The sequence below is a fragment of the Talpa europaea genome (assembly GCF_964194135.1).
Source record: "Talpa europaea genome assembly, chromosome: 1".
Lineage (NCBI taxonomy): Eukaryota > Metazoa > Chordata > Mammalia > Eulipotyphla > Talpidae > Talpa > Talpa europaea.
Window position 1 is genome coordinate 73,813,247 of NC_140073.1, and position 23,308 is coordinate 73,836,554.

General features: G+C 42.1%; 1 protein-coding gene across 1 annotated transcript in view; it reads left to right on the forward strand.

Moving 5' to 3' along the window:
* The window catches only part of CCDC93 (CCC complex scaffolding subunit CCDC93), a gene marked incomplete at its 5' end in the record, with an annotated part of 91,873 nt that overhangs the window by 18,643 nt on the left and 49,922 nt on the right, over window positions 1–23,308 (forward strand). Inside the window, 5 exons of the mRNA XM_084246171.1 lie at window positions 7,622–7,720; window positions 8,505–8,561; window positions 15,445–15,545; window positions 21,432–21,468; window positions 22,945–23,037. Coding sequence (XP_084102297.1) covers window positions 7,622–7,720; window positions 8,505–8,561; window positions 15,445–15,545; window positions 21,432–21,468; window positions 22,945–23,037 — 387 coding nt within the window. The remainder of the gene's footprint in view (window positions 1–7,621; window positions 7,721–8,504; window positions 8,562–15,444; window positions 15,546–21,431; window positions 21,469–22,944; window positions 23,038–23,308) is intronic.

Sequence of the window (23,308 nt, forward strand, 5' to 3'; positions counted from 1 at the left end):
CTGGATTATTTTCTTTGTTGTTGTTGAGACTCATCAGCTCTTTGCAGATTTTTGTGATCAGTCCTTTATCATTAGTGTTGGGTGCAAAAATGTTCTCCCAGTTGGTGGGGTTTCTCTTTGTTTTTGTTATTGTCTCTTTTGCTGTGCAAAAGCTCTTTAATTTGATATAGTCCCAGCTGTTTATCTTTGCCTTCACTATCACTGCTTTGGGTGATGTGTCTGTAAAGATGTCTTTGATGTGCAAATCACGTAGTGTTTCGCCTATATTTCCTTCTATATATTTTATGGTTTCAGGTCTTATGTCTAGTTCTTTAATCCATTTTGAGTTGATTTTTGTGTATGGTGTGAGGTGGTGGTCAAGCTTCATTCTTTTGCATGTAGCGACCCAGTTTTCCCAGCACCATTTATTGAACAAACTTTCTTTGCTCCAATGCATAGTCTTTGCTCCTTTGTCAAAGATTAGTTGACCATAAACCTGTGGGTTTATTTCTGGATTTTCTATTCGATTCCATTGGTCTGTATGTCTGTTCTTGTTCCAATACCATGCGGTTTTGATGATTATGGCTTTGTAGTATAGTTTGAAGTCTGGGAGTCTGATGCCTCCATTCCCTTCTTTTTTTTTCAGGAGAGCTTTGGCTATTCGGGGTTTTTTGTGATTCCATATGAATTTCATCAATAATTGTTCTATTTCTTTGAAGAATGACATTGAAATTTTGATTGGAATAGCATTGAATCTGTATATTGCTTTTGGAAGGATGGCCATTTTAATAATGTTTATTCTTCCAATCCATGAGCAGGGGATGTCTCTCCATTTCTTTGTGTCTTCTTCTATTTCTTTTAACAGTGTTTTATAGTTTTCTTTGTATAGGTCCTTTACCTCTTTTGTTAGATTTATTCCCAAATATTTGATTTTTTTTGTTTCAATAACAAAAGGGATGGTCTTTTTGATTTCTTCTTCTTCAGATTTATTGTTTGTGTATAGGAAGGCTACTGACTTTTGCGTGTTGATTTTGTATCCTGCCACTTTACTGAACTGATTGATGAGTTGAATTAGCTTTTCTGTGGCGTTTTTGGGGTTCTCTATGTATAATATCATATCATCTGCAAATAGTGATAGTTTGACTTCTTCTTTTCCTATTTGGATTCCTTGGATGTCTTTCTCTTGTCTTATTGCCCTGGCTAGGACTTCCAGTATTATATTGAAAAGCAATGGTGAGAGTGGACATCCTTGTCTTGTTCCAGATCTTAATGGAATTGCTTTCAGCTTTTCACCATTGAGAATGATACTGGCTGTTGGCTTGTCATAGATGGCCTTTATGATGTTGAGGTATGTTCCTTGTATCCCAAGAATTTCAAGGGCTTTTATCATGAATGGGTGTTGCACTTTGTCAAAAGCTTTCTCAGCATCTATTGATATTATCATATGGTTTTTATATTTCTTTTTGTTGATGTGTTGGATAACGTTGATTGATTTTCGGATGTTAAACCATCCTTGTGCCCCTGGAATGAATCCAACTTGGTCGTGGTGAATTATCTTATGGATACATTGTTGGATTCTGATAGCTAAAATTTTATTGAGGATTTTTGCATCAGTGTTCATTAGGGAGATTGGCCTGTAGTTTTCCTTTTTTGTGTTGTCCTTGTTCGGTTTTGGTATTAGTGTAATGTTGGCTTCATAGAACGTGTTTGGTATTGTCCCTTCCTTCTCAATTTTTTGGAAGAGTTTGTGAAGGATAGGCACTAATTCGTCTCTGAATGTTTGGTAGAATTCATTTGTAAATCCATCAGGTCCTGGGCTTTTGTTTTTGGGGAGGTTTTTGATTACCATTTCAATTTCGCTAATTGTAATTGGTCTGTTTAGGTGTTCTATTTCTTCTTTATCTAGCTTTGGGTGATTGTAGAGTTGTAGGAATTTGTCCATCTCCTCTAGATTGTTAAACTTGTTTCCATATAACTGTTCATAGTAGTTACTGATTATTCTTTTGATTTCTGCTGTGTCCGTTGTGATTTCTCCTCTTTCATTGATGATCCTGTTTATTTGTGCTTTCTCCCTTTTTTCCTTTGTGAGCCTGGCTAGGGGTTTGTCTATTTTATTGATTTTTTCAAAGAACCAGCTCTTGGTTTCATTGATCTTTTGGATTGTTTTTTTAGTTTCAATTTCATTTATTTCTGCTTTGGTTTTTGTTATTTCTTTTCTTCTACTGGTTTTGGGGTTTTTTTGTTGTTCTTTTTCTAGATCTTTGAGCTTCGAGATTAGGTTGTTTCTTTGCGTTCTTTCTTGTTTCTTGATGTGAGCTTCTATTGCTATATATTTTCCTCTTATTACTGCTTTTGCTGCATCCCATACATTTAGGATATTGGTGTCCTCCTTGTCGTTCAATTCAAAAAATTTTTTAATTTCTTCTTTGATCTCCTCATTAGTCCACTGGTCTTCCAGTAGTGTGGTTTTTAATCTCCATGAGGTAGGAAAGTTCCTTGCCTTCTTTTTATGGTTTATTTCTAGTTTGATGCCTTCATGGTCAGAAAAGATGGTTGATATGATTTCAATCTTGGTGTATCTGTTGATGTTTGTCTTGTGCCCCAGTATGTGATCGATCCTGGAGAATGATCCGTGTGCGCTTGAGAAAAATGTGTACTCCATTTTTTTGGGGTTTAGTGTTCTATAGATGTCTGTTAAGCCCAATTGCTCTAGGTCTTTATTTAGAGCTTTGGTTTCTTTACTTATTTTTTGTCTTGTTGATCTATCCATTGTTGATAGTGGTGTGTTGAAGTCTCCCACTACGTATGTGTTTTCTCTGATGTCTGTTTTCAGAGAGGACAACAGTTGTCTGATATATTTTGGTGCTCCTTCGTTTGGTGAGTATATGTTAATGAGTGTTATTTCTTCTTGAAGTATTGTCCCCTTGATCATAATGTAGTGACCATTGGGGTCTCTTTTTATCTTTTTGAGTTTGAAATCTGTTTTATCTGATATAAGTATAGCTGTTCCTGCTTTCTTTTTTGGTCCATTTGCTTGTAGGATTGTTTTCCATCCTTTAACTTTGAGCCTATTTTTATCTTTTGTAGCTAAATGTGTTTCCTGGAGACAGCAAAAGGTTGGGTTTTGTTTCTTAATCCAGGCTGCAACTCTGTGTCTTTTTATTGAAGAGTTTAGTCCATTTACATTTAGAGTTAATATTGATATGTTAACATCTGTATTTGCCATTGTGTTTGTCTTTCCTTTGATTTTATTTATTTATTCTTTTAATAACTTTTTTTTTTTTTTGGCCTTCTTTCATTGTTATTCGTCGCTCTGAGGTTCTGGCTTTAGGACTCCTTGTAGTATTTTTTGGAGTGGGGGTTTAGTTGCAATGAAATTCCGGAGTTTCTGTTTGTCTGGGAAGGTCCATATTCTTTCTTCAAAGAGGAAGGAGAGCTTTGCGGGATAGAGTATTCTTGGTTGGCATCTGTTTTCTTGGAGTCTGTTGACTATGTCCCTCCACTCTCTCCTTGCCCGTAGTGTTTCTTCGGAGAAGTCTGATGTCAGCCTGATTGGTTTTCCTTTGAATGTTATCTGTTTCTTCCCTCTTGCCAGCTTCATTATTTTTTCCTTGTCCTGGATTCTTGGGAGCTTTACTATTATGTGTCTTGCTGTATTTTTCCTTTCGTCGTGGAAGTTTGGTGTTCTTCTTGCTTCTTGTATATCAATTTTCAGCTCCTTCTTCACATTTGGGAAGTTCTCTTCAATTATCTCTTTGAATATTTTCTCTGTTCCTACATCTCTCTCCTCTCCTTCTGGTATTCCTATAACTCTTATATTTCCTTTCCTCATGGAGTCAGATAGTTCCCGAAGTCTTTCTTCGTTCTTTTTCCTTCGTACTTCTCTTTCCTTTTCTGTTTTGGTTCTTTTTATTTCTGTGTCTTCAAGATTACTTATTCGTTCTTCCATTTCATCTATTCTGCTTTCATTGCTTTTCCCAGAATTCTTTAGTTCTTCCATTAATTCTTTGATCTCCTGCATTTCTTTTACTTCCCTCTTTAGGGACTCAATTTCTTTCTTCTGACCATTGTTTTCCCTCTCTAGGGACTCAATTGCATTCTTCTGATCGTTGATTATTTTTCCCTTATCATTGTTTTCCTTTATGACTTCTGTCAGTTTTTTAATCACGGCAATTTTAAATTCTCTTTCTGGAAGGCTCAGAAATTCTTCCAAGTTATTGTCGTTGCAATCTGGGGGCTGGCTTTCTTTTTGTGGTGTGCTTTTTCTCTGGAGAGTTGCTAGGTTGCGTGTGGTTCTTCTCCTCCCTACTGTCTGTTTTCTAATTTGCCGTATGCGTTGGGACACTGTGTTGTTGGGACTTGCCGGCATCTTGGGTGGGCTTCTCTGTTCCCCTCTGGTTCTTCCAGGAGTCATCTGTCAGTTTCAAGCAGCCTTTACTGGAGAAAGGTCCCTGTTCTAAAATGCCGATGTTGGGACACACTCCCCTGTGCGCCTGGTCTGCCCCAGCGGTGGGTTCCTGCTCCCCTCTGGGCTTGGACTGCAGGCCAGAGGGGGTCTGGCGTGGGCGAACTTCCCCCGCTCACCTCTGGCTCCTGAGGAAGCCTTCTGCAGGTAGTCTTTACTGAAGAAATGTCCCTGTTCTAAAATGGTGATGTGGGACACACTCCCTGCGCTTCTGGTCTCAGGCACACTATTCTGCGCGCCTGGTCTGCCCCGGCTGTGGGTGCTCGCTCTCCCTGTGGGCTCAGACTACTTGTTCAGAAGGGGCCCGGTGTGGGCTAACTCCCCAGCTGGCCACTAGCTCCTTCAGTAGCCTGTGCTGGGGTCAAGTCGCTAGGTGGCGCCAGAGATCTCTCCTAGAGCCCTTGGGGAGCTGATTTTCCACCCCGTGGGACAGGGAGCAGAGCGGGGATGGTAGGGTACACCTCAACGGCTTTGGGGTGCTGTGTCTGCCTTGTGCCCCACCGTCGTGGGGAACCCACGCCCCTAATTTCGTGCCCCGGGTCTCAGTTCCAAAGCCCTCAGTTCCAGGACGCGGGCTGTAGCCCAGATCAGTGGCGCGGGAATGGCGCCTTTTGAGTCCCGCTCCCCTGCCTGGGCGCCTTGTTCCTGCTCACTCAGGGAGGGCCTCCGCCCGGGTCTCAGTTCCAAAGCCCTCAGTTCCAGGACGCGGGCTGTAGCCCAGATCAGTGGCGCGGGAATGGCGCCTTTTGAATCCCGCTCCCCTGCCTGGGCACCTTGTTCCTGCTCACTCAGGGAGGGCCTCCGCCGTCTCCCCGCAAGCCTAGGTCGCAGGCGCAGGGGCCTGGGCAGCTGCAATCCGAGCGCTGCTTTCGCGCAAGCTTACCGGGCGGCCAGGCTGTGTGCTGGTGCTGGTCTCCTCCTGGTGGGCGGGGCTCTCTCTTTAATGGCGCGTGGAGCTCACCTCCGAGGTGGATCCTGCAGGGTTCGCCTCAGCTCCCGTTCACGGGGTGTGGTGGCTGAAATAGTTCCTTTCCACTCACAGTCCCGCTTGCTGCATCCGTTTTTCTTGTTGGGCGTTTTGGTTTGTTGTTTCCCTCGTCTCTGCCGGTCGGAGAGTGCCGCCTCTGTGGGCGGGGGAGGGGAGCAGGGTTCTGCGCTTCCCTCCCTTCTGGTCCTCTTTTATGGCAACTTTCTTCTTCGGGCAGTTTGCTGGAGTCGTCCGTTTATCTTCCGTGTCCCAGTTCTCACTGGGACCTGCCGCTTTTCCTCCCTATTAACTTTTTTTAATGGGAGATCTTACTCGCAGCGTCTCCTCGCTGCCATGTTGCTCCGCCCCTCTTGTTTGTTTGTTTGTTTTGTTTATACATGCACTGGGTACAGTCAGAAGCGCAGGAGGGTGAGAGAATTCACCAGAGCCAGAGCAGGGAGCAGAGCAGGCAGAAGGACTGAAGTACACTGCTGAGGGGAGCAGCGGGCGGCAGGAGAGGTCTGCGCACCATGTGGGACCCTCCTCCGGTGGCCGGGGAGCAGCTGGGGATCGAACCGGCACCGCAGAGGCCGCGAGCAGCTTCGCAACCCAGCGCTCAACCGCTGCGCCACCGGGGAGGCCCCATTGCTGCATAATTTTTAATAGCCAAGATTTGTAAACAACCTAATTGGCCATCAGTGGATGAATAAAGGATATGTGATAAATAATAGTCATGCATCTTTTAGAAATGGGGGTACATCCTGAAAATTGCATCCTTAGGTGATTTTTGTCTTTGTGCAGGTATCATAGAGTAGTTGCACAAATCTAGATGGTGTGGCTGTGCCACACCTAGGCCATGTGGTCCAGCCTGTTGGAACCACCATCATACCTGTGGCCCACTGTGACCTGAATGTTAAGTTAATCAACACTTGACTATGTATGCAATAGGATGCTGTTTATAAAAAGATGAAATCTTGCCAATTGAAACAACATAGATGAATCTAGAGGGTATTGTGCTAAGTGAAATAAATCAGGTGGAGAAAGACCTCATATGGTCTTTCACTCATGTGAAAGGAAGATTTAAAAAATAACAACAGACTTTTAGACTATGAAAACAAAACGGTGGCTACCAGAGGGGAAGGGAGATGGAGGTAGATAGGTCAGATAAAGGGGTCAGGTCTATGGTGGTGAGTGGAAACTAGACTTCTGGTGGTGGTCACGGTGTAGTTTACACAGGAATTGAATGAGAATGTTGTATACATGAGACCTGCTACTTAAATGAAAATTAAACAAAAAAAGAATTACATTAAGATCTACTAGTAGAGGGCCTCCCCAGTGGCGCAGCGGTTGAGCGCTGGGTTGCGAAGCTGCCCGCGGCCTCTGTGGCGCCGGTTCGATCCCCGGCTGCTCCCCGGCCACCGCAGGAGGGTCCCACATGGCGCGCAGACCTCTCCTGCCGCCCGCTGCTCCCCTCAGCAGTGTACTTCGGTCCTTCTGCCTGCTCTGCCTCCCGCTCTGGCTCTGGTGAATTCTCTCACCCTCCCGCGCTTCTGACTGTACCCAGTGCATGTATAAACAAACAAAACAAACAAACAAACAAACAAATAAATAAATAAATAAATAAATAAATAAATAAAAAGATCTACTAGTAGACAAGGGACTATGATGATGGTAAATGGTGGTGGGAATTTCAAGGGGAAATCATACATAATACAAAAATGAAGGATGATGTGATAAATATGTAGAGATGTATATATTTAAAAAAAAAAAAGGATTGCTCCAATGAACATAAGAGTGCATTTAAAAAAAAAAAAAGATCTGCTAATAGAATCAGGAGGTTGCAGGGAAAGGCTAATTTGTGTGTTGTATTATCAGGTATTACAAAGCACTCTTGTACTTGTGATTTCATTTGCTCTGACATGAAAGGGACTGACATTCTCACCTTTTACACAGCGAGTGAAACTGAGACCTAAGGCTCTGACGTGAGGCTTTAAAGCTCTCACACAGCTGCTTTGCTCCAGGCACCACTGGATCTTAGCGTTACAGATGCTTACTGGTCACAGTGGAACAGTGTGTGTTGCTAGTTTCTTAGCATCTTATCAGTTCACATATCGTGATTTGCGTTCACAGGTTGTGCCATCTCAGAGTTGGCCTCCACTGCAATGGCATTTCTTTGCTCTCAATTCTTACTTCTCAACTTTCTTCCCCAGTGGCTGGTGAAGAGAGCTATAGAAACTAAAGAAGAGATGGGTGACTACATCCGCTCCTACTCCATATCCCAGTTCCAGAAAACCTACAGTCTGCCTGAGGTCAGTGTTCTGCTTTTCTTTTCTGGCTAAGAAGCTGAGCGTGCATTTAGAGATTCCCAGGAAGGAATGGAGTGAGCTCAGCCTCCATTACAGTCCTGCCCCTCTTCTTGGCATCTCTGCCTCTGTCTGGTCAGCATTGAAAGTGGGCCTCATGGCTCATTATAGAACTGCCTCTTTAAATGGGTATTGGGTGTAAAAACCTATAGTTTTGTGCTTTTCTCTCAATGTTGTTATTTTGTCCAGATCTTTTACTAAACTGTAACACGCGTTTATTTTTGCATAGCCAAGCAAAAGTCTTCGAGAGACCACCTTCCTAGGATATTCCTGTAGTAAGCTTAAAAATCATTGCCACACAGCAACAGTAATAGTTGATAGCCATCAAATGCTACCTTCCAGTTCTAGCACATCTGCTCTTTAATCTTTATGAGGATTTTCCCCTGACTTAGGTGTTGTTCTTGTTTTACACATGGAAAAACTGAGGCTTGAAGGTTAGGTAACTTGCTCGATGTTTCAGAGTTCAGGATTTGGAATGAGAACTCTTGCTTTCAGCACCACATTCTGTGATCCCCCTTTTTCTTACTGACTCTAGGGACTTGTTTTGGAGCCCTCTACAGAGGCCCTACAGCTTTTTCCCATGCAAAATATATCCTAATTTTTGAGAAAATTGAGACTTTCTCCACCAGAGTTGTGATGAGAATTCAATTTATAAGGCAGATTTCTGAGCAGTCCAGTTGAGTTTCAGTCTTCATACAGAATTTGTTAACCCCTGTATTTTGTCTTGCAGGATGATGACTTCATGAAGAGAAAAGAAAAGGCCCTCAAGACAGTGGTTGATCTCTCAGTAAGTTCCTCTGCCCATGTTTTTCTGTACAAGAGGTAGGTTCATAGCTTCCCAGTGGGCTTTTGATTTAATCAAAAGACTGCTCCCTGAGGTCTCCATCTGCTGGGGTTACCCAGGGTCTGGCCTTGGATGTGAGAGATCCTGCCTGCCTCTTGTGCTCAGTACCAGGACACCAGCATTCATGGGTAGAACTTGCCACAACTACTGCCCTGGAGTTTTGTTCGTTTCACTTTTAAGGAAGAAATATTTCAAATCCTTTCTCATGTCTGCCAGTAGCAGGTAAACCTTGAATAGGTACAAAGAACAGATAATGAACTGGAGATGGTAAGTTGAGGTAACCACCCACCCCCACATGGCCTGGAGAGGCAGAGTAGTCTCTGAGTTTTGTATGGGGAGCTCTGTGATAGACTTTTTTATTTCACTTATTTGTAATATAAGGAGAAGACCCGTCCCTTAGTAAAGGGAATAAAATCTTTCCTAAATGACCAGGGGCTATGACTGGAGAAGTACCAACACCTGCTGTGTTTGTGGAGTCAGATGTAAAATTAGAACCTCTCACTTTTCACCGGGTCTTTGATTTTGCACATATTCCTGGCATCCGTTTTGCAGCATGTTCATGACTTACTTGAGGACTCTGGGTTGTTATCCATCTGGGTCTCAGAGACTCAAAAGTAATCAGAGTAGTTGGATACCTTCCCCTTCTCCCCATCTTCAGACCCTTATGGTGACATCTGCTTTGACCTTACCACTTGAAGTCCCCTTGTCCGGCTGCAGAATGGATGCCTAGTGGAGGCTTTCGTGTTATCTTCTCATTTCATCTCTTACATGTCACCATTATGTCTCAACCAGCATGTCTTTTTTAGTATTACTTAGAACCTTTTTTTAAAAGTTAAATAATAAACATTTTCAATAGTTTTTAAAATATTTAGCTTATTCATGTCCTTAGGCATCTTTAGAGGACGATGCCAGCTCTTTGCATTTGTATTTGGTTATTAACACATTTATGTGGCTTTTTTGGCACATGATGTTTTGTTTTAAAAAAGTTATTTTCTTTTTCCTTCTGTATTAGTACTGTAATAATAATGATGAAAAATTAGGAAATGGAGAAAAAGTGCAAAGTCTAAACCACCCATGATACCACCAGCTAGAGTTAAGCACTGATACTCCAGATAGGAAAACCAGTTATGTCTATCAGTATGCAGAATTTAAGGTCACGAAACGTGGCTCTGTAGTATTTTGTTGCTTGCTCGTTTTGCTCATCAGTATAATGGAGGCGCGTTCTCCATGCCTATGAACATACTTCCGTAGTGCTTTTAGTGACTAGATTATTCATTTGTGGTACTAATTTAACTAGCTTAGTTGTGTCTTTCTTTTTCCTTCTAGCCATTATGTAGGACATCTTCAAAGCTAAGTCTTTTATTTTATCTCTAATTATTTACTTAAAATGCATTCCACAAAATAGAATTGGGCCACAGGTCATGGGAAGAGTGTTAGTACCTCCTTCAAGATTGTAAAACAGAAAGATGGCTGTGAACTTTCTCTTTTGAGCTCATCACTTTGGATGCTCACTTTTTGTCTTGGCATCATTTTTTTTTCCCCCAGTAATTGTTCTCAACAAGTTTGCTTTCTTTGAAATGTGTGACTTTCTTGACTTCTGCATACCTCCTTTTTACAAAATAGCTAGCTGCTTTATAGAAGCCTTGCTTGAAGGAGGTGGTATTTTCAAAGGACATAGGAAAACTATATTACAGCCACCCAGGAAGGCTGGACATCTCTTACCACCTTCAGGTCTTGAATCACAGTCATAATGGTTCATTTGTCTTGCTTGATATGCGGTAATACAGTTCACTGCCGCCTTTTCTGAGCTGTCAGCCTTCTGTAATCATGAAGTATCTGTCCTGTGCATTGAGGTTAGAGGATCCATATACGCATTTACTGTTGCTTGAGCATTTTTGGGTAATGTTTAGAATTTTGAATGAGAATAGAAAATAGAACAAACACAGAAAAGACTTCTTTGAGCTTCTAGTCTAGTCGAAAGGAAATGCTTTGTTGAAGTGGTGAATTGAATCACCTAAGACACTTAACTGGTGAATTGAATCACCCATGCCACTTAAAATCACTGCTCCAGTGTTTCTTCCATAGTTAATGCTGTGAGGACACCCTTTTCACCTAGCAAATAAAACGTGAATTTGAGGACATAAGTAAAACAATATTTGTACACTTTATTAGTAGTAAAACATATACGTAATATGCATGTGAAAAACCCATGTCCTAACTCTTACTCCATGTCAGTACTGTTAAGTGTGTCAGTTGGTTAATCCTCACAGCTCCTCTTACACCTGTTTTACAGGTGGAAAGCCAAAAGTTAAAGTAACTTCACCCAAATTGGACAGGTAGTAAATATTGGAGCGAGGACTAAAACCCCATTTGCTTGACTGACTGTGTTCATTCACCAGTGTAACTGCACACTCCCTGTGTGCCAAACTGCCTTCTAGGAGCTGAGGGGAGAGCAGTGACATACCAGCTGTAAGGGAATTGGGGGCTCATCAGGTAAAAGCTATGGCCATGCCTTCGTGGTGGCATGCATGGGCTTTCTTTGGTGCTTTGACAGGTTGGCTTGCAAGGTAGGGGACTCTGTAGCATGGGACCATCCAGAAGCTTAGGCAAAAGAGGCACAATCCAGAAAGGGAAGGTGAACCTCCCAGAGTATCACAGTGGGGGCTCACATGCCTCAGTTTTGTTTTTCAGCAGAGAGCAGGGAGTTTCTGGTTCAGAGATCTTCAGGGCATCATCAGCAACTTGAATTTATCCTGTCTGGCCAGCAAGTATTAGATGAAATTTCCATAGAGTTTGTAAAGGACTAAAATTCTGCCATTTTGGGCTACGTTTGAAATAATTGGTTGTGTAAAAATTTTGAATTTGGTGCTAGTAGCAGGCTAATAGCAGCCTGCTGTGAAGAAATAAACCAAGGAGTCAACATATAGAAGTTGTCTTTGGCTCACTTACATAACACAGAGACCTTTTTGTTATCCACCAAGTTATATTGTTTGGTACAGACGCAAGGAGACCTGAGGTAGAACTTATACTAGACCTCAGAGAACAGAGACATGCCTGCAGAACAGAATTCATATAGAGAATAGAGAAGGAAGGTTTGAGAGTGTTTGAGAGTGCCCTTGGAGAAAACCCTCTCTCCCAGCTATCTTCCCTAACTATAGACATGTTCATCTCTACAGAAAAGATTGCCATGCATCTAGCCTGTATCATGTCCTTCATTCAATACCTAGGGACATTGTTTTGTTTGTTATTCCATTAATTTGAGAATCAAACAGCAAACTGTCCCACTTAATAACTTTTTCTTATGGGATCTCTCAGGATATTGCTCTTGGTGGCCCCTCTTTACGTGGAAGGTGAGATTGTTCACAGGACTCCCAGGCTGGTGTATCTGTTAGAGTTGGATTTATGCTATTAAACCCTGTGAGAATGAGATGTCAGGGTCTGTGGAAACTACTGGAGAATGTCAGTTTCTACTGCATTGGGTGTGGTCTGGCCCAAGGGAGCTTTTGAGTGGAGAATGCCAAATCGGTAGTAGCAGTTGCACTACCTGTTCTGTTGTCTCAGAAAGTAGTCATGAGGGGGCAGGGATCAGGGCTTTGCTGCAGACGCTTCTGTGGCTGTGCCCTACACTGCTCTTCCCCATCTTCTGGAATGTGACTTGGAAGTTCTTCCTGCAGGTTAATCTCACTCATAATCCAACTTGTTGAAGTAGCCATCCATGGTTCTCACAGATGCAGGAGTTCTTTGCTTTACAGGAGGGTCACCTTCATTGTTTATCCCCACTCGTGTGTCCTTTGGCATCTGCTGAGATGCATGATCAGAACCCACCATGACTAGTGATGAAAGCTGAGGTATAAAACGTCTTGTGGAGTGCTGCAGAGTCCCAGTTCTGGAGTCATTCTGTCTTTGTGATTTACTTCCTTTGTAACTATGGGCAAGCTATTTAACTTCTGTGCCTGCTTCATCATCTGTATACATGGAACAAGGATAACAAGTCTCAGAGGTGTAAATAGCAAATGGGCAGCACCCATATAGAGGAGTATGTATCTGCCTGGACATACAGTATTCAGTACACGATAGCCATTTCTATGGTTCCCATTGTTGATGACAAACGATAAGTTGATTCTGCATACCTTTTTAAGAGCTCAATCATGTATCAAGCATGAGGTGTTTCTCTTTTATTAATCTCAAGCTTTAAGTTACTGATAGAATTGTGTTACCAAGTCAGTAACTTTGCAAGATTAAAAGAACACCAAGGATGAGACACTAGGAGTATCCAATATCTATTAGTTCAACACTCATTTTACAGATAAGGAAATGGACCTGTTGAGAGGAACTGCCTTTCCTAAGATCATACAACTAGCTAGCGGTGGAGACAGGACTAGATAACCTAACTCTTGTTGGTTAAAGGGGTGATAGCAATAATTTTTTTTTATGGTTGTCATTTAGGTCCCTATTAATCAAAGTATTGCAGTAATCCACATGACTGCCTTAGATTGTATAGTGAGTCTCCTGAGAGGGTTCAGCTGAAATGGCTGGTGACTAGAACATCCACCAGGGACAATATAGTGCAGTGGGAAAGCCTCGGGACTAGCAGCCAGGGCTCAGGAAATGGACCTGTTGAGAGGAACTGCCTTTCCTAAGATCAGGCGCAGAGGACTGGGCCTAATACCCTCCCAGTGATCCTAGAGAAATGACTCACTCTCTGCTTCTTAGTAATAAAGTGGAGGTAATATGGAGGTAATAGCACTGCTTGCCCCTGCCTTGCAGTATAGTTATCATCTGCCAAAGGTGAGGTGTATATGAGTTGCTTGAAAGTATAAGGAGTAATTACACAAAGGCCAACATTTTCATTGTTTGGCAGAATAAAAGGTCCTTGTACTGTTGGTTTCAGCTTGCTATTGTTTTGGAGTCAGTCCTGTTTTTAGAAGAATCCAATTTCTGTCTTGGGTCATTGACTCTATCAATGGTAACTAAGGAAGATAGCAGTTAAGCTCAATTATATAGTACTGCTGTAACAGTGGGGCTCAATGGAAATTAAATCATACGCAGTAACTGACGTCATATGGGTTCATTCTATTTTTCATTTCCCCATAAATCTATTTTATGTTACTTAGAGTTTCTTATTCATGTAGACACCAGCAGCAAACTAGGGAATATTTGTGGCAGCAAATTATAAAAACAGTCTAGCAGCATTTTTTCAGACCATATTCCATTCCTTTTCTACAAAATTCTTGGGATTATTATAGTTATGTTATAGAAAGAATTTTTTTGATATGTTTGAAATTTTTCATAATAAAAAGTAAAATTAAGTAAAGTTAATTAGAATTATCAAAAGGTGGACAATTCTAATTGAATAAAAATGTCACCAGAGAAATAACACAGTAATGCTTGTCCTGGTGATGTCTGGTGGAAATTAAATGTGGTGGACTCTGGTAGTGGAGAAGCAACTAGGTTACCTTGCTTGCGTGAATAGCTGCCAACTTGTACCCAGAGCCCTGAGCAGATATTACTAAGGTATTATTTGACTGCCAAGTTGGCAGTCAGGAAAGACATTCAGTTGTAGAATGACAAGTCAGGTCATATGGGAGTAAAGATGTTCATGGAACACCTCTTACATGCTCTGTGCTTTGTTTAGGACACACACACACACACACACAAACATTTATAGTGTCAGAATGTGTCTTATACAAGATAATCTACATTTGTTGTGACATAACTAAATCATATTCTAATTAAAAAATTAGTGAAAGATTATAGTGCATTTTTGGTTTTCATTTATCTAAGGATAAATTAATATCACTTTTATAAAAATTTTATATCTCGGAAGGATTTGGTATCTAATTTTCTGGTTGTAGAACCTAAGAATTGAAATGTCCTTAACTATTTAAGGATTTTTTTTTTTTAAGGATTCTGAGTAGATAGATAGATATCTGTAGATAACATATAGATAGATAGATAACATGTATCTGTGCCTCTGTGGTTTGTGCCTCTGTAATAGAAAGAGCTGGATATGTAGTAACTGTAGAAAATTGTATTTTTTCTGGAAAGTCTTAATAAATAATATAAAATGTTTGAATGGAGAAATAAGCTTTGCTTCTTTCTTGCTTCTGCAAGATTCAGTATCATAAAGGTGTTGGTTCTTCTCACAGGAATGTGTAAATTTGGTGTGATTCTAATTAAACCTCCACAGTTTTTCATAATGAACTTGACAGGCTGATACTAGAATTCATTTGGAGGAGAAATGTGTAGGAATAGCCAGGAAATTTAGAAAAAGACAGTGGAGACTGGGTAGAGCCAAAGAGATTGAAGAGGAGGCAATTAGCACATGTTGCCTACACATGCTATTTCAAGTAAGGGAAGGGAAAAACTATTGGTGATGGTGGCACTATTCATTTTCCATTCAGAAAATGGAAAAAAGTTAATCCCTACTTCTTACTACAAAAAAAAAAAAAAAAAAACCTGAATAGATTGAAAGGCTGAATTTAACGATAAAAGTAACATACAGGAACTTTGTTCTTCATAATCCCTCACTTAGGAAGTAAGATAAAACTGATGTTTGACAAACTGATGTCTTAGGACAAAAAAACACCAAGGTAAAACAGGTTTGACATTAGAATGGGTAGAAATATTTGCTACCAATATAAATGTCAAAGGAGCAGACTGCTTCCTTGAAGGTAGGCCGGGAACCCCCGGTGCCTGCTGTTCTGCTGGAAAGCTGTACCTTGCTGCAGTGGAAAGCTGGCACCGCAGGCTGGCTGCGTGGGTCCAGCAGCTGGTCAGGAGGATAGCCTTCTCACTCAGTACCTTGTCTGCCTCATCCACCTAGGATGTTTACAAGCCCCGTCGGAAATACAAACGCCAACAGGGAGCAGAGGAGCTGCTTGACGAAGAATCGCGAATCCATGCTACACTTTTGGAATATGGCAGGTAATGGGTGCAACCCAGTCTAAAATGTCTATTTTATAAAACCATTGAAAAGAAAAACTAATTTCAATTGCTTCAGTGGGATTACCTTCATTGACTTTTATTTGACTGAGTTTACTGTTTGTGGACTGAGATTTCCAGCATCAAAGACTGCCTCTCCCCTTCTCGGGGTGTTGGGTTGTTTGAAGCATTTGTGGAAAGTGGGATGGTTTGTCCTTTGTGCCTTGGCCATTTGTTAAAATCTTTAGGTATACTGAAGCATTGAGAACAGTTACAACAGTTTTGCTTTAAATATTGGAATAATAGTTTTAGTTTTCTGTGAAAATCTGTCCAGATTAGAAAAATGAATTTAAAAGTAGTTTTGTCACTTCCTAAAAACCATCTCTAAAAATTTAAAAACAAAATTCTTACAGCCTCAGTTTTTACTTAACACACAAGGGAGTACTTCTCTCATTGGATTTTTTCCTGGGGTATTAACGTTCATTTATGTCCTGCATTTTCTACTTAGGGTAGCTGATGCCTTGATGTGAGTATGTCTCCTGGTGCTTCCTTCCTTTGTGCTAAGAGTGCTGTGTGCTGCTCTGCCTCACAACCTGACCCTCCTTAGGTGGCTAGAACTAACGGCTCTGCCATTAGCATCTCCCTGAGTGAGCTTCTGAGGGCTTCCCCTCTAGGTACTGCAGACAACTAGAAGGAAATTTGGCTTAGTTGGCTTAATTATACCATCTTTCAAATGGATTTCAATCACCACTTATTTTTGTTTTTTCTGTTTCAGAGGGGGTACTGTGGGGTCAGATCCTTTCTTCCTAAGTATGAAATCCAGTCTTATCTCATTCAAAGGAAGTTGTTAGTTCTAGCTCTAAACTGAGTGTAATGACTTCCCCCACAACTCACCAGTTGCTGCTGTGAATTGAACTTCCCTTCTCAGTCAGGCACTACCAGACCAGCTATGTAATTTGCAGGACCAGATATAAAAATGACAAAGCATTGTCATTGTTAAAAATTATTAATGACTAATTATAAAGAATTTCAAGACAGCAGCCACAACCAAGTGTGGGTTCCTTCTGAATGTGGAACCTGGTGCAGCTGGATGGGGTTGCACATTCTAGGCACTGTGGTCGGGCCTTTCCAGCCAAGGCCACAGAGTATGGGGGGTAGGGGGCAGGGGTTGTGGTAGATTTTGTTAGTTTGTGTTGATATATTTCCATTATTGTGGAGACTCAAGCATCCCTGAGGATGAAAAGGAATCAGAGATTCAGTAAATGGTTTGCTTCACTGAGATTAAGCTGGCAATTCAGTTTTTTGTTTTGTTTCGAAATTCTCAGTTTCAAACAATCTTTTCCATGTGTTGGAGATGGTGGTTGCTCTCACATGTGGTAGCCAGGTAAATTCGGAGCATCCCTGCTCTTCCTCAGGATGGTTGTGCATTTTGATGCCAGAGTCTAGCTTGGCTTTTCAAATTTGCAGTGTAAGAAAGAACAAAGTGTCCCAATTCCAGCTGATTTCTAGTGTAGAATTTGTTGAAGGATTTTTATTTTTTTTTATGAAAGGAGGTATGTTGCTTTCTTTTAGCTTTTCTGCTAAAGAGAGAGTGGTTTTGTGAGAGGTAGAGCTATGGACACTTAATGGACATACTGATTATTAGCTCATTCTCCTTTTTGAGAATGATTACGACAACATAAGGAAGTTTTTAAAATAGCTTACTCAACATCAACTGTACTGTTAAGAACTATTAAGAGCCTCCGAATGTCAACTTGAATCAGGTCTGTTGGACTCCAGATGTCATTATCATCATACAAATACTCTTTGAGCCTCCAGTGAGAATTTGGCTCTTTTTTTTAGAAAAATAGCCCTAGTCTTTGTTGTTTAGGCTGAGACGGAATAAGGAGAGAGTAATTATTAAAGTTGATAGAGCAAATTGGATAAAACTTAAAGCCTCAGCTTGTGCGTTTTATTCCCCCTCCTTGGGAAGACCCCCTCCCCTCCTTTCTGGCTGTCAGACTCTTACCCCAGGATTCTATTCAATACTCTCCACTGTGTGAAGATTGTCCTCATTAAGTGAGGATTATTTAACACTGTGTGTGTGTGTGTGTGTGTGTGTGTGTGTATGTATCGAGAGAGAGAGAGAGAGAGAGAGAGAGAGAGAGAGAGAGAGACATGGTGTTTTACATATATATAGCATTTGTGTGTGTGTGTATGAAGGACTTTCAGTAGTTTGTCCTGCATAGTAAACAGTGAATGCCAACTCCTAGGCATAGTCATAATCATCATCTATATCATTAGCTGCAGCAGTTTTTAGTTCTCAAATCCCTTTAAATGTGCCTTTTGATTCCAGTGAGGATCCTGTCCAGAAGGTCCCCTTTCAGTTCTTGTCCCTGTATAATCATCTCCCCTACTCTAACCCTCCCCCAGCCCTTTTTGGGGAGTCTTAACCCCTCTCCCTTCCTTTCCTCAATCAATCAAGGATTCTCCTCTCCTGGCTTGGGACTCGCCCTGCCCGACACTCGCTCTCTCCTCACCATGATGAAACCCCTTAATTGCTCAAACGCCACCTAGGACTCCAGATCTCCCTTTTGTTGTCAGTGCTTCTGTTTTCATCTCACCCTCTTGATATGAGAGAAGGAGTTTGCCTCCAGGTCTTGGGCATGAGAAGATCAACTGGGTGGGGGTAGAACCAAAGCTCTGTTGATTCTGTAGGACTTCAGTAGGGTGGGTAAGCCAGAGCTCATGAAAGGAAAGGTGGGACCAAATTGAAGCATATGGCATTGCAAATTAACTGGCACTTAAGAAAGTTCAGGACTGACAAAGCAAGAGGAAAGGGAGAATTCAGGCTGGAGTATCATACCTGGGAAAGATAAGAGAGAAGTAGATGCGTATGTGTTAGGAATAAGTTGAAGCATCTTACTGCTCTTTATAAGGAAGAGATGATAGACATAAAGGGATAGTTTCTCCCGGTGAACCCCAAACACATGCAGAGTCTCCCAGAGATCTGGGACCATTGAACAATGAAGCAGGGATTAATAGGCAGCTGAGCACAGCTCTTCTGTGTCATGGAAACATTACCACCATGTCACATGCAGATGACATCTTTAGAAATGTCAGTTGGACTCCTCATTCATTCAGCAAACATTTGTTGAGTATTTATTTATATGGCAGGTACTGGAGATATAAAAGTAAGTGAAACTATACATTAATATCCATGGCAGCATTTTTCACAGTCATCAAAAAGTAAAAACAACCTAACTCTCCACAAATTGTGGAATGGATAAATGTGTTTATCCACACAGTGGGTATTATTTAGTCATAAAAAGGGAATTAAGTAATAACTTGTACTACAGTATTGATGAAATTTGAAAACATGCTAAGTGAAAGAAGCCAGACACAAAAGGCCACCCATGATGTATGATTCCATGTATATGAAATGTCTAGACTAGGCAAGCCCTTGGACAGGCAATCCATCAGTAGTTTCCAGGGATTGGCATGCAGAAAACAGCACTAACTGCTAACAGGTCTGGAGTTTCTTTTTGAGGTAATGGAACTATTTTTGAATTAAATAGTAGGAATGGTTGCACAAAATAATGAATGCATTAAAGCACTGAAGTATACACTTTAAAATGGGGAATTTTACCTCAATTTTTAAAAGGTAGTGAGTGAAGAGTGAGTGAATTTTTTTTTTTTTTAAATATTTATTTATTTATTTATACAAGCATTGGGTACAGTCAGAAGCGCGGGAGGGTGAGAGAATTCACCAGAGCCAGAGCGGGGAGCAGAGCAGGCAGAAGGACCGAAGTACCCTGCTGAGGGGAGCAGCGGGCGGCAGGAGAGGTCTGCGCGCCATGTGGGACCCTCCTCCAGTGGCCGGGGAGCAGTCGGGATCGAACCGGTGCTGCGGAGGCTGCGGGGCAGCTTTGCAACCCAGCGCTCAACCGCTGCGCCACCGGGGAGGCCCCTAAAAGCAAGTGAAGAAAACCCCCTCCAGGACCTCAACAGATCACATTTAACATGGTTATTGTGCACTGTGGGGTGGGTGCATTGGTGGCATAAACACAGAAGCACACATCTGGGGGCCTCACATAGTTTGGGGTGATCAGAAAAGTCTTATGAGCCTCTGTCTTTAAGGAGAAGTAGCTGAGACCCCAAATGCAATTGAATTACTTATATTTGGTTGTTTATTGCTTTATTTGGGAAATCATAAAATTCCTAGGCCTTAGAAAAGGGCATTCTGCCTGAGCAGATGTCTTCTATCCTAAGGTCTCCAGAGGAAGGGCCCGGAAAAGCAAAAACAAAACCAAGGTACAAGGATTCCTAAGTGAGACCCTCTGTCAGTCAGAGTTCCCTGGTTGAGAACACAAAACCTTCCCATTAGTTTCAGCAGAAGGAACTGATTATAGGGATTGATGGGAGGGCTTGAGAGCTGGAATCTAAGTTAAGCCAGGGTCACCTCCCTAGCTTCACCTTAGGATTAGGCCTCCTAGGATGCCACGACGGCCTCCACACTCAGGTGTAACTCCAGCAGTTACACCCTAACTGCTGACAAAGAAACCGCGCCACTCCTGCCAAATTAGGAGGCCACTATGTGAGCTGCTGGCCCCAGAACCAAGTTGCTTCTACAGTAATCATCTGCACCAGCGCAGTGAATCTTTTGTGTCCCCCATCTCCTATCTAGCTGTTGCATATTCAGAACTCCCAAAAGAGAGCAATAGGTAAAAACTAAATAGTTTTCAGAGTCCTTGGTGCAAGGGATTATGGAAAGGGTGTTGTTGTTGTTGTTGTTGTTTTCCAGCCTCTCTAGTGTGGGAAGATATAATTGTTACTGATTAATACAAGGTCCTTTATGGAATTTCTCTGGATACTCAATTTAACCTTTGCCGTACTCTGGGCCTGTAGATTTATGCCTCATGGACGGGCGCATGAACCAGCAGTGACTTTTTGATCTCTCCAGTCATAGAACAACCTATTGCAAGGTGATACTTTTGGCTTCTTGATTTTTGCATTTTCTGTGGCTTATGTTTAATTTATTCCTTCAACATACAATTCAAATACAAAATGTGCAAGTGGCATCGGTGCCCTCATGGAGAAGTGTACAGATATGCAAATGGCAGATGGACAGTTACCATCTGGGAAGCGAGGGGACATGTACAACTGCAGGATTGGGTCAACTGGGGCAGTGTCTGCGCATAGGGGCTGCTTTAGAGAGGAGGTAACTGTGGTGCTGAGCTGTGAGGAGGGAGGAGGAAAGTGGGAGGAGTGAAGAGAATGTCCGGTGTGTGCAGAACTCCCTGTTCAGGCAGTGGGTGGAGGGGAGCAGTAAGATGAACCCTTGTTAGACAGCTCCATAGAGGAGAAGCCCAGTGAGAGTGCTGACGAGGTCCTGTTTCTCCCGAGGACAGAAGGACAGAGACCTGCCATTGATCAATGCAACTCAGGCCAGTGGGGTGCTGGATATGGAATGGGGAGGAAGAGTGGAGTGAGGTGAGGCTGAGGCCAGGTAAGAGGCCAACACATGCCGACCCAGCAAGTGAGGCACGTGAGGGCAAGAACAGAAACTCTTCATTTGTCTTTCTTACATGGTTACAAGTAACTTTAATTCCTTATAAACTATTTAAAGGTAAGTGAGTTCCTAATTCAAAGAGTAATGATGGCGCTTAAAGAGAACTCTATATGAAAGTTCCCAGGTACAGTATTTACATGGCAAATGGAATGGCTGGCCTTTATTCAAAAACAGTAGAATCTGATCATGGCTTAGGCACTTCAAACATTGCATCTATTCACCAAATATTCTACTTTCTCTTTGGTGTGTTTCATTTCAAAATCTAACCAAAATGCATTTGACCAAATGTATGTGATTTTTGAATTGTAATTAAACTCCTCTTTTTTTGTGGCCTGCAGGAGGTATGGATTTAGTCGCCAGAGCAAAACAGAAAAGGTAAGAGAGCATCAATAATGGGAGAGCATGTTTGAGAGCTGGACGTCTCCCTCCCCTTGGTCTCTCCGACGCTGTCAGGCTGCCCAGCAAGGGTAGGAGGGCTCTGGGTCTTGGACAGCCGGGGCAGCAGGGATGTGCTGCTGCTCTTTCACTGCATCTCCACCTGCTGGCACCTCTAGCCTGCTGCCTCCACTAGTCATTGTAGGGCTTGAAGTGAAGGGCAACTGAAAGTCATGGCCCCAGGGTCTAATCCTTCGGCTCTAAGAACTATAAAGATGTGAAGACAAAGTCTACTCCTATGGCACTGAGCACTCAGCTGATGAGAGACCCCAGTCAGGTGTGAATAGGGTGCTGGCAGAGAGATAGAACACAGGCCTGAGTCACAGGCCTGCTCTGAGACAACCTCATGTGGGAAAATCAGGTAAGTTGAGATGGGGTTTTCGGACTTCCCATGAGTCTCAGGATTCTTTTTCGCTGTTTGTTATGATCCCTAACTGTTAGCAGCAGGGTGGGCATTTAAATCTTCCCATGTCAAATCTTTACTGTGTTCCAGGCCCCTTGTTCAGGGACCTCCATGTGTTTATTTTTACTTACTCCTCTGTACAACTCTGTGAGGAAGGTAGATTACTGTTTCTCAGTTAGAATGCTGAGATTGGAAGCGGGTCAGTGGTTTTTTCGAGATCACATAGCTCCTAAAGTATCTTAATTAAGAATCTGAACCTAGGTCCATATGACATCAAACCTGTGCTCTTAACTACTGCCTTTGTGCTAACTAAAGTAGTAAGTAGTGTCTTAAAAAGTACAGTCCTGCAGCTTCAGATCTAATCTTTTTTTTTCATTCCCACTGTAGAGAGGAGCAGCGGGTGAGACAGGAGAGGTCTGCTGCGCCATGTGGGTTAGCTCCCTGGCCAGGGATCGAACTCGTGTTGCAGTGACTGCTGACAGTTTCATAGTGCTGAGAGTTAACCTCTTGTACCACCGGGGAGGCCCACAAAACAGAAGTTTCACCAAGTGGCACTTAACCATTTTCTAGATGAAAAGCACTCTGGTAGATTCTGATCTGTTGTTTTTATTTAACTTATTTAGATGCTAATCATACCTGCCAAATTAATTTCATGTCCCACTAAGGGTCTCAACTGGCAATTTGAAAAAAACACTCCTTTAGCCAGTGTTAAAGGTGTTAATGTAGGGGCAGACCCAAACTAGGTATAAGTAAAACCGGCAAATATGTATGACCTGGTAAGAATTTAATCAGTGAACATTTCAGAAATGGAGCTAGGCATTGACAAAAGCCTGGAAAGCTGTAGTTGGGATAGAAGCTCATGTCTCTGGATTTACCACGCTTTCTCAGAGATTGGTTCAGCTCTCCAGATCTGTGTGTTTTCTTTTATGGACTCACACCTCTTTGCAACATTGACCTTTTTCTACTACATCTCCAGCTCCAGTGCTCAGTTGTTATTGCATCTTTCCTTTTAGATTGAGGATAAGAAAACGCCACTTCCCACAGGGCTTTCGGCTACAGAAAAATCTGATGCCCATGAAGAAGATGAGCTTCAAGCTGCTGAAGAGGTGTGTGACCCTGGTAGGCCCCCTGGGGTTTCTCTTTAAATTGTTCAAAGAGAAGTTTCACTTTCATCCCCAGCTTTTCAAAATGGCCAGGTGCCTCCCATAGCTGCTATTAGATGGTCTGTCACACCCTTTCCAATTTCCTTTCTTTACTTCTCTTGAGGCTTACCATAGGACAAAAACAAAGTAAACGACCCTTGGAGTCTACCACAAATACCTATTTAGAGATACCGTGTACGTCTTACATGGTCAGATGCACTCATTGCTCCTTCTC